General features: G+C 42.2%; 1 protein-coding gene across 1 annotated transcript in view; it reads left to right on the forward strand.

The window, feature by feature from the left end:
- Nucleotides 1-4192: 4192 nt before the first annotated feature.
- The window catches only part of LOC106583011 (ankyrin repeat and SAM domain-containing protein 1A), a 46207-nt gene continuing 36428 nt past the window's right edge, over nucleotides 4193-13971 (forward strand). The window contains exons 1-3 of the mRNA XM_014166739.2: nucleotides 4193-4485; nucleotides 6101-6566; nucleotides 12310-12379. Coding sequence (XP_014022214.1) covers nucleotides 6276-6566; nucleotides 12310-12379 — 361 coding nt within the window. The 5' untranslated portion in view covers nucleotides 4193-4485; nucleotides 6101-6275. The remainder of the gene's footprint in view (nucleotides 4486-6100; nucleotides 6567-12309; nucleotides 12380-13971) is intronic.

Below are 13971 nucleotides of genomic sequence, written 5' to 3' on the forward strand. Positions count from 1 at the left end.
AGAAGCTGCATGCTAACTCTACAAACTGGACAGTTTTATCTCAATCTCTTCATTCAAAGACTCAATCATCGACACTCTTACTGACAGTTGTGGCTGCTTTGAGTGATGTATTGTTGTCTCTACCTTCTTGCCCTTTGCGCTGTTGTCTGTGACCAATAATGTTCTACCATGTTTTGTGCTGCTACCATGTTGTGTTGCTACCATGTTGTTGTCATGTTGTGTTGCTACCATGCTGTGTTGTCATGTGTTGCTGCCTTGCTATGTTGTTGTCTTATAGGTCTCTCTTTATGTAGTGTTGTGTTGTCTCTCTTGTCGTGATGTGTGTTTTGTCCTATATTTATGTATTTAAAATGTTACAATTTGAAATCCCAGCCCCCCGCAGGAGGCCTTTTGCCTTTTGGTAGGCATCATTGTAAATATACAAAAAATCCTTAACTGACTTGCCTAGTTAAATAAAGGTTAAATAAAAAATACATAAAATAAAGATCGGTATTTGTCCAGAAGCAATAACAGCAGTACATGAATCCAAGTCGATTAAAATTAAAGTAGTTAGTGTGACTAAAATAGTGGCTATGATCTCATTGTCTGAGACTGATACAGTATTTGGTGTAGTTTCCAGGCATGCCAGTCTGATGGGCCATCTGGCTTTACTGTACAGTTTGAATGAAAGAGATTGCTTCCAATACCTGTCCAGTTAAGCCACTTAAACAGGATCCCTATCAGGTTCTGATGACTGGAAGGAGGAATAAACCAAAGGTTTACAAACCCTTGTGAAGATCAGTGTGTGTCCACCTTTACATCGGGTATATCATTTTCTCTTGTACTGTATGTCTCTTCCACAGTTCCACAGTTTACTTCTCTTTGTTTATGAACATATTCACAAGTTTTTCAGAGGTGACCAGCCCCTTTTTGTAGAGGAAAGACATTTGTGGCATGGTATACAGTCTCGGTCTGTTAGGTTGTCGCCTCTCGTCTCTACCCTGGGATGAAAGGACACTGATAGATATCCTGTGCTGGGTCTTCAGTCAGCCATGCGTGCTCTCCTTCACATTCCTCTGCTGGGAGGTCAGGTCCATTTGTGACGGTTATGAGCCTTTCAGGACTGCCTGTCCATCTTGAACGAGCTCTGTGAGCTGGTAGATGTCTTTTGTTTTGTATTTGTGCCGACCTCCGACTTCATAGTCTTAGTGTCAGTTACCATTATCTTTTATGTTTTGTGTGTGTCTGAGTTTCTGTAGATTAGAGTCATTTGATCTTGTTTTCCGATGGACAATAGGCCTACTATTTTCCTTACAATGTTGAATCATTTACCATTATTTGAAAAATGTGTTTCAGTTCAAACAGTAATTATAAGCCTACAGAACTCTTACAGATCATAATTGAATTACTGCTTCACATTTGAACGTGTATTTTCAACCGCACCACATTCAGGGCTATACATGAAAGTGCTGAGATAGAGTACATGTGACAGGTTGACTTTGTAAGAGCTTCTACGTTCTAAGAGGCTGAGAGTCAGTGTCATGGCCCAGGCAAATTCTCCAAATCCCTATTGAGGCTTGATGTGAGTTCATGGAATTCTCTCATTATTCAAAGGGATGGACTTCTCATCCTTAGCATACAGGCATAATAACCCTCTAATAAACTGCAATGAAATGTGTGGTTTCATTTTATACAAAGCGTCTCTGAGAGGTAGGCATTAGGCAGTGTTTTTCCTGTTTCCCCCCTTGTTTCACTAGTATGAATTAGCTTGGTTCTAAGATTTGTATTCAAGCCAAACAGCTTGCTTCACAGAAGGCAATAACATCTCTGGTTGAATATCTTTATAACACAATGGCACCCTTTCACTTCTTAGAATGAATGCAGGTCATCTGGGGCCTGTCCAGATGATGTAAAGCACGAGGTTTGCAGAGAGAAGTAATGATTTCAAGCACAAGGGAAGTAATGGAATTTCTGCAGTGTTATGAAAATGTAAATTGAGGGCCTGGGGATACATGGGTGCAAAGTACCTTCGAGACCAAATGCCCTAGGAACCCCAAAATCTAAAATGCCATTGTGAGTCAGAGCATACACAACAAACTGAAACACGGAGAGGTGCTTGCATTGCATGTGTTTACAACATGGTGCTGCTGTGTTTGCTGGCAGTGCTTTGCTTGGTTGGAGGACCGTGTTCATGAGTCATCATCTCTGCCCTGGGGCTCTGCAGCCAGATGATGGAGCAGATGTATTTCTTCTTGTTGTAGTTCCTCTAATATACCGTTAAGGCATCATTACATCTCTGTAAACATTTATTATACATCCAGAACCTTTCTAAATTCATATAATGGTTATGAATTCTTTGTTTTTTTACACAGATTTTTTTGTCATTAGTCTGAAGTTGTCATTTACAGTTGAAGTCGGAAGTTTACATACACCTATGTTGGAGTCATTAAAACTCGTTTTTCAACCACTCCACAAATTTCTTGTTAACAAACTATAGTTTTGGCAAGTCGGTTAGGACATCTACTTTGGGCATGACACAAGTCATTTTTCCAACAATTGTTTACAGACAGATTATTTCACTTCTAATTCACTGTATCACAATTCCAGCGGGTCAGAAGTTTACATACACTAAGTTGACTGTGCCTTTAAACAGCTTGGAAAATTCCATAAAATGATGTTATGGCTTTAGAAGCTTCTGATAGGCTAATTGACATAATTTGAGTCAATTGGAGGTGTACCTGTGGATGTATTTCAAGGCCTACCTTCAAATTCAGTGCCTCTTTGCTTGACATCATGGGAAAATCAAAATACCTCAGAAAAAACATTGTAGACATCCACAAGTCTGGTTCATCCTTGGGAGCAATTTCCAAACGCCTGAAGGTACCACGTTCATCTGTACAAACAATAGTACGCAAGTATAAACACAATGGGACCACGCAGCCATCATACCGCTCAGGAAGGAGATGCGTTCTGTCTCCTAGAGATGAACGTACTTTGGTGTGAAAAGTGCTAACCAATCCCAGAACAACAACAAAGGACCTTGTGAAGATGCTGGCAGAAACAGGTACAAAAGTATCTATATCCACAGTAAAACGAGTCCTATATCGACATAACCTGAAAGGCCGCTCAGCAAGGAAGAAGCCACTGCTCCAAAACCGCCATAAAAAAGCCAGACTACGGTTTGCAACTGCACATGGGGCCAAAGATCGTACTTTTTGGAGAAATATCCTCTGGTCTGATGAAATAAAAATAGGACTGTTTGGATATAATGACCATTGTTATGTTTGGAGGAAAAAGGGGGAGGCTTGCAAGCCAAATAACACCATGCTTTGCTGCAGGAGGGACTGGTACACTTCACAAAATAGATGGCATCATGAGGCAGGAAAATTATGTGGATATATTGAAGCAACATCTCAAGACATCAGTCAGGAAGTTAAAGCTTGGTCTTCCAAATGGACAATGACCCCAAGCATACTTCCAAAGTTGTGGCAAAATGGCTTAAGGACAACAAAGTCAAGGTATTGGAGTGGCCATCACAAAGCCCTGACCTCAATCCAATAGAACATTTGTGGGCAGAATTGAAAAAGTGTGTGCGAGCAAGGAGGCCTACAGACCTGACTCAGTTACACCAGCTCTGTCAGGAGGAATGGGCCAAAATTCACCCAATTTATTGTGGGAAGGTTGTGGAATGCTCCCCGACACGTTTGACCCAAGTTAAACAATTTAAAGGCAATGCAACCAAATACTAATTGAGTGTATGTAAACTTCTGACCCACTGGGAACGTGATGAAAGAAATAAAAGCTGAAATAAATCATTCTCTCTACTATTATTCTGACATTTCACATTCTTAAAATAAAGTGGTGATCCTAACTGACTTAAGACAGGGACTTTTTACTAGGATTAAATGTCAGGAATTGTGAAAAACTGTATTTGGCTAAGGTGTATGTAAACTTCCGACTTCAACTGTACTGTACATACCAGCCCTACCCAAAGGGAAGAGGTGGGCAGGCCAGGGACTTGGCTGGCTGAGGGCACTACAGGGCAGGCGTACACAGTGCAGAACAGCGGGCACTGCTGAATGCTAAGCACGCCTTAAAAGAGAGCCCTTTGTCAGAATCCACCCCTGATGAATAGACTGCTCAGTATTTGAGAGTGTGTGGGATCTGTACAGCATTCTTCTCAAGTCATCAAGTCTGTTTGTCCATTTTAACCATTGCAATGCCTAATGGAGCAAATATCTTGACTAGAAAATATACTCTACTAATTCATGCAGGGGCTTATCCAAGACCCAGTGGAACAGCACACATTGTGGTGGAGGAATACTCCCAGACAACCCTCCCTCTGAACAGGCAGGCACCCCAGCTGTCAGTCTGAATTAGGCCAGGCCTTAGATCCCCACCACGGATCAGGACAGGACAGACTAAGTCCTCCGATAGGGAGTCAGAGTACAGGCGAAGAACGGGACGGCAGCTCCTCTCAGGATACAGTCAAGACAAAGTTTGCAGGTATGGGAAAGCTTATGAATGGGGATTTCACATGGTCTTTTGAAAGCTATTACAGTTCCTGTAAGCAGCTGTTTTTTAATGAAGTACTAACTGTCAAATTACTTACTAACTGTCGCTGTGTTTGATGAGTTTTAGAATAACAAGCACAGAGAGAGCATCCATTTTAGAACAGTCAAAAGCAGCTCGATTCTTGAAAAATGTGGAATCTGATTCTATTCTAGTGCCTTATTGGGATCATTTTATTCTTTCTTTCTTTCTTTCTTTCTTTCTTTCTTTCTTTCTTTCTTTCTTTCTTTCTTTCTTTCTTTCTTTCTTTCTTTCTTTCTTTCTTTCTTTCTTTCTTTCTTTCTTTCTTTCTTTCTTTCTTTCTTTCTTTCTTTCTTTCTTTCTTTCTTTCTTTCTTTCTTTCTTTCTCTGTATGTGTGTGTGGTCTAACTTTACTATCATTTTGGGTTCCAAAAGACCTCACAAGGATAGTAAAACAAGGAAGATTCTGACAAGGCTATTTTAGGCATAGGGGTTAGGTTTAGGGTTAGGAGTTAGGGTTAGGGTTAGCTTTAGTTTAAGGGTTGGGGTTAGGGTTAGGGTTAGGTTAAGGGTTATGGTTAGGGGTTAGGGAAAATAAGATTTTGAATGGGAATAAATGTTTTCTTGCCCACTTGGATAGTAAAACCAATGTGTGTGTGTGTGTGTGTTTTGGGATTTTCCTCCTGTTTTTTCACTCTAGTGGCTACTTTCAGCCATACACTAAGAATACAAACATTAAGAACACCTGCCATAGATTGACCAGGTGAATCTAAGTGAACATTATGATCCCTTATTGATGTCACTTGTTTAATCCACTTTAATCAGTGTAGATGAAGGGGAGGAGACAGGTTAAATAAGGATTTTTAAGCCTTGACACAATTGAGACGTGGATTGTGTACAGTATGTGTGTCATTCAGAGGGTGGATGGGCAAGACAAAAAGACTGCAACGCTACAGGCTTTTTCTCGCTCAACAGTTTCCTGTGTGTATCAGGAATGGTCCACCACCCAAAGGACATCCAGCCAACTTGACACATCTGTGGGAAGCATTGGAGTCAACATGGGCCAACATCCCTGTGGAATGCTTTCAACACCTTGTAGAGTCCATGCCCTGATGAATTGAGGCTGTTCTGAGGGCAAAAGGGAGTGCAACTCAATATTAGGAAAGTGTTCCTAATGTTTTGTAAACTCTGTGTATGTCCTGTCGGGAATAGTCTCTCTAGCCATGTTTGTTTAAAATCCATTTGAACAATACTATGTTAGTTAAGAATAAGAAAGGAGGAAGAGAGAGAGCAAAAGCAAGAGAGAGACATGCAGGGAGGGGAAGGAAAACATAAAAAAAGACTCTTTGAGGCAGCAGTCACTAAGGGGAGGGCAGCCGGATACAACTAGTGGGTGGCGCCTGATGATTGTATCTGAGCCATGGACACACATAGCCTCTCTTTTACATACTCCCTTTCCCTAAACAGGAATAGATGTCATGTTTTAAACAGGAATAGATTTTATATATTTTAAACAGGAATGGATGTAGTAGGCGATTTTCTGTCACACAGTTTCTTACATCATCCCTTCTGTCTGGCTTTTTCTCAGAATTCACCCAGAAAACAACAATTCGGCACAGACTGAGACTCCTGGATCCTGCAGTGTTTTACAGGACTTTCTACTCTTACCAGTGGCCGCTGGAATAGGAGGAGAACCTGCTGCCTGAGGCCTGAGAACAGGGAGGCTAAGATTCTAACACTGCCACACAGGCAGCTCAACAGTCATGTCAGCCTCCCTCTTGGACGCTGATCCCATCTATGCCACGGTTGTCCACACTGCCAAGGCCAAGGCATGGGAGTCACCAGGTGCTGTAGCTGTACCTCCAGTCAGGCTGAGGCCTCCGGTGGACCTGAAGCTGACCCGCAGCCTCTCCAAGTCAGACTCAGACCTGTTTGTATCTTCCCTGAGTGAGGAGGATGGGGGTCTGAATGGCCACTGTGAGTCTGTGACCAACTGCAGCTCTGGGAAAAAACGGATGGAGAGATCACCCTCCTTCGCCTCAGAGTGGGATGAGGTAATACTCTGGGCTCTCGGGTGGGAGGAGAGGCAGGGATTGACACTGGGAGAGTTAATGCATAGACAGGCTACCAATAGAGCTTTTTAACTCCTATAGGGGCTCGAGGTAAAGGAGGGGGAGTATTGTAATGAGGGATAAAGAGAGGAAGGAAGAAGAGTGAGAGGCAGGAGGGGAAGGGGCAGCAGTGGCGCTGACTTTACCTATACAGTCACTGCAGAATGCCTGCAGGCAAATGCTGAACGCATGAGTGGCCTGATCACTCCCACCAATACCCCATAGCAGCCCTGGCACAAAAGGCTAATTGGGCTTGCACTGTCACTCTAGATACAGCCAGACTGCTTCCCAGGGGTCAGCCCATGCATGGTTTAATGTCTCCCCTGTTCACACTGTTTCTCCTGCTCTCTGGAAGGCTAATGCAGGCCGCAGCCCCAGCCTCAGCACTTACTGTATGTATACAGATTCCATCCTGGTCTAAAGATGCATTGTGCTGAACTCTAGTCTAGATAGAGGTTATTGCCTCTTTTGGCTCAGCAGTCTCCCCCCTTGGCCATTCCCCCTGTTATTCCCTAGTTCCCTGGCCCTCTCTCTGCTCTCCCCTCTCTTCTCTGCTCCCTGACAGTACTGTTTACTCAGGCCCTGCTGGGTGGGGTGTCCTGTTCTCAAGGGCATCCTGTTTTGCAGCTGCCCCCGTGTGTCTGTTTCTCGTGTAGATTTTAGGGATTCATTTGGAGCAGGATGGGGGATAGGACGCAGGAACAAATACTTACTCAGACATACTCATAAGGAGCTTAACAACGGCCCGTCCCCCTCAGACAGTCCAGAGCCCGGGTCTATTACACACACACACACGCACGCACACACACACACACACACACACACACACACACACACACACACACACACACACACACACACACACACACACACTGTTCATAATTGTCTGAAGTCATTTACCAGTATATTTGTAATTTCTTGTCATTAGCCCGCCCTATGCTTGTCCCATTTATTTGATTTGATGTAAGGGTTATATTGAGGGCATTTAAGCTTTCCTCCATGCAGGAAAGCACTCTAGCAAGCAAGGGATCATCACACGGTATGCTAATGAAAGGTATGATGACATCTATTATCAACAGCTTTACATCTTGAGTACATTTGTTAAATTCTTTAAAGGCACAAGTGTCCAAACCAGACATGTTAAAGATTGCATATCTCCATACCTCCACTCATTAGTGATACTCTGAATATCTCCATTCATTAGTGAGCGTACTTCAAATTACCTTTTTATATCAGAGAGATGATTTTGGTTGTAGTGTGTGTTTGCTCGTGCGTGCGTATAAGTGTGTTGTGGCATGCTCTCGTCCATTTCCCTCATTGTGTTAACATTGCTCTAGTCTATTGGGAAGCTGGCTGAAAGTAATTTCAGCTTGGAAAGACTAACATGTTCAGCACATATGCTGGTTTAAGTCATTTCATAATTTATGTGGCTAGCTGGGGCAGAGATCTATTTATAATATCTAGTTTGACAAACTCACCTGACAGATTGGGTCTGCATTGGCTCACCCAGCGAAACACATCCACCTGATGTCCCCATCCCACTGTGCCAGACTGACAGAGAGCAGGCTGTGTCGGGCATGTGAGCAAACATGCTTGATTGAACATCTGATTAAAAGTCTCTCCTCTCGTCATCTAGGCATGGAGCCAATGGGCAGTTCAGCTGTGAACATATTCCAAAGGTGAAACAGGAATGACAATGAGATCCATAAAAAAACTCCCGTCTTTGAGGTGTCCTCTTGGTTCCACCATCAGTCTATTAGTCTGTACTGTGGCCTGTCCTGAATTAGTGATCCTGTTACATACCAATCTGGCTTAATCCCTGCCTCATATTACCTCCTGATGGCTAAACTTCACCATTCATGTGTAATATACACTACAGTTCAAAAGTTTGGGGTCACTTAGAAATGTCCTTATTTTTTAAAGAAAAGCAAAAAAAATGGTCCATTAAAATAACATCAAATTGATTAGAAATAGAGTGTAGACAATGTTAATGTTCTAAATTAATATTGTTGCTGGAAACGTCTGAATTTTTATGGAACATCTACATAGGCGTACAGAGGCCCATTATCAACAACCATCAGTCCTGTGTTCCAATGGCACATTGTGCAATCCAAGTTTCTCATTTTAAAAGGCTAATTGATCATTAGAAAACCCTTTTGCAATTATGTTAGCACAGATGAAAACTGTTGTCCTGATTAAAGAAGCAATAAAACTGGCCTTCTTTAGACTAGTTGAGTATCTGGAGCATCAGCATTTGTGGGTTCGATTACAGGCTCAAAATGGCCAGAAACAAAGAACTTTCATCTAAAACTCGTCAGTCTATTCTTGATCTGAGAAATGAAGGCTATTCCATGCGAGAAATTGCCAAGAAACTGAAGATCTCTTACAATGCTGTGTACTACTCTCTTCACAGAACAGTGCAAACTGTCTCTAACCAGAATAGAAAGCGGACTGGGAGGCTCCGATGCACAACTGAGTAAGAGGACATTAGAGTGAGTACATTAGAGTGTCTAGTTTGAGAAACAGATGCCTCACAAGTCCTCAACTGGCAGCTTCATTAAATAGTACCCGCAAAACACCAGTCTCAACGTCAACAGTGAAGAGGCAACTCCGGGATGCTGGCCTTCTAGGCAGAGTTGCAAAGAAAAAGCCATATCTCAGACCGTCCAATAAAAAGAAAAGATTAAGATAGGCAGAAGAACACAGACACTGGACAGAGGAACACAGGAGTGATGGTTGCTGACAATGGGCCTCTGTACGCCTTTGTAGATATTCCATAAAAAATCTGCCGTTTCCAGCTACAATAGTCATTTACAACATTAGCAATGTCTACACTGTATTTCTGATCAATTTTATGTTATTTTAATGGACAAAAAATTGCTTTTCTTTCAAAAACAAGGACATTTCAAAGTGACCTCAAACTTTTGAACAGTAGTGTACCTGCAGTGAAAAGGCAATACTTATGGACCACACATTGTTATTGTGCCTAGATACTGAGAAAGGCAGGAGAAAAGTTCCATAAAGAGCGGCTGCTATTCAATCTGGCAAAGGGATTTACAGTCCAGGCTCCTAATTGCAAATTGGTAAAGTAGTTTAATGGCTATCCAGCTCAAAGCTTATAGCTGACAGTGATTCGTCATGATCTACACAGATGAGTGTATAATTAACTAATTAACTTTTGTTCATATGGGGACTTAGCTAAATTAATGGCTGTGTCTTGACTGTCTTAAATGAGTTGAATTCCCATTAATGTGGACACTATACATTACTATACAGATTTAATCCTGAGCGATAGACCCATGAGAGGCCCTGGTTAGGGTAAGCTTCCCAACAGGTCTTCTCCCTGGGTCCTTGATGTGGGTAACAGAACAGTGTGACAGCAGCATGGCATCAGCAGCAGAGATTGATGTGCCCAGTAAGAGGATTAGCATATAGATCCCATCTGAATACAGTCTGATCACTTTTAAGAAGAGAACAATTGATTTAACAGAGTCCATCAACAGGCCCTTGACTTCATAACTGTGCTATAATATATATTTCTTTGTGGTCACCATACTTGATTATTCCCACTCACTGTCGTACTAATCAAAGGCTTGCCACTCAAGAGCTTACTGGAAAATAGTGCATATGTGCATTCTACTGTAAGACAATTCACAATTCAGTTTGAAAAATCATCTATTATGTGATGCATTATGATGGTTACACTGACTAGTTTTTTGTACACATTTTCCACCGATTTGTTCTCAACTGATGTCCTGTACATCTGGAAAGTGTGATGATGTGGGACAGTTATGTAGCCTTCATTGTATTACTCTCAGGCTGAAATAATCTACCTCTTTAATTGTAATGAGATGGAATTCCTCAAAAAGCAGCTTTTGGGCCGAGATAAGGTGCACTATGGGCAATGTGGTGCTGGTAAGTGTGTGATATAGAATGTAACTGGGTTAATTCAAAGTGGAATATGGGAGGTCTGTATCGCTGGAGGGAGCTGCCATGCTTCCCACGTGTCTGACTTCTAAATGAATCAAGGCTTTTCCTGAGTGTTGATGCCACTAGCAAAGTGCATAGGACTTCTCAAATACTAAATATTGCATCAAATAGCCCTTTCTTTGTCTTCAGTGTAATTAGTGAAAGCAAATTCAGATTTTCATCCTCTTATAGTTGTAGAAAATACAGATTTAATCACAGGATAGAACTGTATTATGCCATTAGCTACCACTTGAACAGTTAGTGTACAGTTAGCTCCCTCCATGGCTCTGAGAAGCTCTCTTCCCATAATCCCAGTCTGTCAAGAGGAAAGGGTGCTGGAGATTGTCACACCAATTCTCACACAAAAATACAAGGCTGAATTGTACAATATTACTGCAATATTCTTCTTGACTTTGCTTTTATAAGATACATTTTGATCCATTCTTTTCCAAGAGAGAAGAGGTTTTAGGTCCATGATGTGCTGTATTGTTCTGTGTTAACCTCCAGGCAGGCTTGTTGTTTCTCTCTGTATACTGCATGTTTTCCCTTTCTGTTCAGAGATGGGGCAGAGAGCCTTATTTAATCTCATAAAGGTAATTTTGCAGAGATCTTACGCTATTTGGCCTGCCACTTTCCCCTGGGCTTCGTGCACACAAGGTTCAAACGCTTTAAATTGTGAGTGACCCTATTACCCTGCTGTGTTTTTGCTGAGTGGTGGAGGGAGTGTGAATGACCATTGAAACCCTACCAACATTTTTGTGTAAATGCTGACCAGACCGCTTGCGCACGTGCGTCCGTGTGCAACATCGCGCGCATGTTGGTTTTGTCCACCCACACCAGATGCAATCAGGACACGCAGGTTGGAATATCAAAATGAACTCTGAACCAACTATATTAATTTGGTGGCAGGTTGAAAAGCATTAAACATTTATGGCAATTTAACTAGCTACTTGCTGTTGCTAGCTAATTTGTCCTGGGATATAAACATTGGGTTGTTATTTTACCTGAAATGCACAAGGTCCTCTACCCTGACAATTAATCCACAGATAAAAAAGTAAACCGAGTTTGTTTCTAGTAATCTCTCCTTTAGGATTCTTCTTCTTCATTGGACTTTGTATGGCAGTTGGCAACCAACTTTAAAGTGCATTACCACCACCAACTGGACTGGAGTGTGGACCTCAGTTCATTTTTCAATCACCCATGTGGGAATATGCTCATAAAAACCAATGAGGAGATGGGTGAGGCGGGACTTGCAGCACGTCAAGTGCCACAAATAGAAACAAGTTCTATTTTAGCGCCTGGCTACGTAGACACTTGTTGATGCGCGCAAGCAGTGTGGGAGCAATGATTGAATAACATGTTTGTGTACATTTATTTTCCAACGCTCGCACATGAGACACGAGCGGTGTGGTCAGCATGTTACTCTTAAACAACCCTCCTCCATTTTCAGCCCTCCTCCTCAGTCAGCCTCCATGTTCAATCAACATTATACTGTCTGTAAACATACAGACACAAGATGTATGAGCAAATGTTGAAGCTTATTAATCAATGATTTAGCCTGTCTTAAGAAATGTTAGCAGTAAAGGGTAAGGTTACAGACTCTGAAAATATACTATATTACGTTTACTTGTGTTATGGAAAGGATGAATACGTTTAATACTGCTATTGTTGAATCTTGGGGTAACCATATCTGGTTTGTTCTGCTCCTCCTCCTCAGATTGACAAGATAATGAACCTGATTGGAGCAGGCATCGAATCGTCCAATGACAAGCAGTGCGTATCCCCAGGTAAATGTTATTTATTTGCATTGTCTTGAATACCTTCATGTAGGTAAATGCTGCAGTAAGCTATATGTCAGCCTTGTGATAGAGTGTTCTGGTAAAGGGTTAACCTTTACCTCATTACAGGTAGAATGTGTCTTCACTGTACAGTCTCACTAACAGCCAACAACCCTATTATCTAAGACATAAATGATAGCCGGTGGGGATTTTGGTGGAGTACCCCACCAAGGTAGTGGCAGTGCTGGCAACACTGGCTGCAGTAACCCTTTGGGGGATGATCACACTCTGACAATCAGGGAGGGGGCAGAATACTGTGGCCTTGGCGGCACAGCATCATAATGGTCTGACTGCACAGGGGGTGCCGCGGTAAAAGGGTCTCCACAGGGGACCAGCATGAGTGTGTGTTGGGGGAAGGGGGGTATCCAAGCTCCATCAGCCAGGAATATACATTGGCTTATCAAATCTTCCCATCCCTGCTCAATTTTGTTAAGCCTCTCAAACAACTACAATGGTATATGCATTCACATAGCATGTCTACTCTTGAGCTAGGCTCTGGGGATGGAACAACTGTTTGTGTATGTGTGTGCGTGAGGGCCTGTGTGAGTGTGTAGGTGGGAGTATTGGTGGAAGGGGAGAGGTGTAGATGTGGATGGGGCGTGTGCTTGTATCCATCAAACAGCCGTTTCTATAGGGTAATGATGTTAGGGACCATAAAGGATGGAATCACAAGCTGTTATATAAAATAAATAATATCTGCATGCCTAAATGTTGATTTTCTACTGCTTGTCCTTGATAAAGATAACAATCCTTTGTAGGAAGTGCCTACATTATTATTTTTCAATTATGGATAGGAATTAATGTATGCGTATAAAAATTATATAATTAGAGATAGTATAACCGAGGCGAAAGGGTTGGACATGCTTATGGCTACTAAACTGGTTTTGTACTGTAAGTGGCACTTTGTGCTCTTCTCAAGTGTCCCAACCTCTTAAGGGCCCTAGGATCCATGTGTAGGGGGGGGGTTGTCAGTCACAGGGATGACATCTCTACAGAGAGGGAAAAAAGTATTTGATCCCCTGCTGATTTTGTACGTTTGCCCACTGACAAAGAAAGGACCAGTCTATAATTTTAATGGTAGGTTTATTTGAACAGTGAGAGACAGAATAACAACAAAAATATCCAGAAAAACGCATGCCAGAAATGTTATAAATTGATTTGCATTTTAATGAGGGAAATAAGTATTTGACCCCCTCTCAATCAGAAAGATTTCTGGCTCCCAGGTGTCTTTTATACAGGTAACGAGCTGAGATTAGGAGCACACTCTTAAAGGGAGTGCTCCTAATCTCAGTTTGTTACTTGTATAAAAGACACCTGTCCACAGAAGCAATCAATCAATCAGATTCCAAACTCTCCACCATGGCCAAGACCAAAGAGCTCTCCAAGGATGTCAGGGACAAGATTGTAGACCTACACAAGGCTGGAATGGGCTACAAGACCATCGCCAAGCAGCTTGGTGAGAAGGTGACAACATTTGGTGCGATTATTCGCAAATGGAAGAAACACAAAAGAACTGTCAATATCCCTCGACCTGGGGCTCC

The sequence above is a fragment of the Salmo salar genome, chromosome ssa22, assembly GCF_905237065.1.
Source record: "Salmo salar chromosome ssa22, Ssal_v3.1, whole genome shotgun sequence".
Classification (NCBI taxonomy): Eukaryota; Metazoa; Chordata; class Actinopteri; order Salmoniformes; family Salmonidae; genus Salmo; species Salmo salar.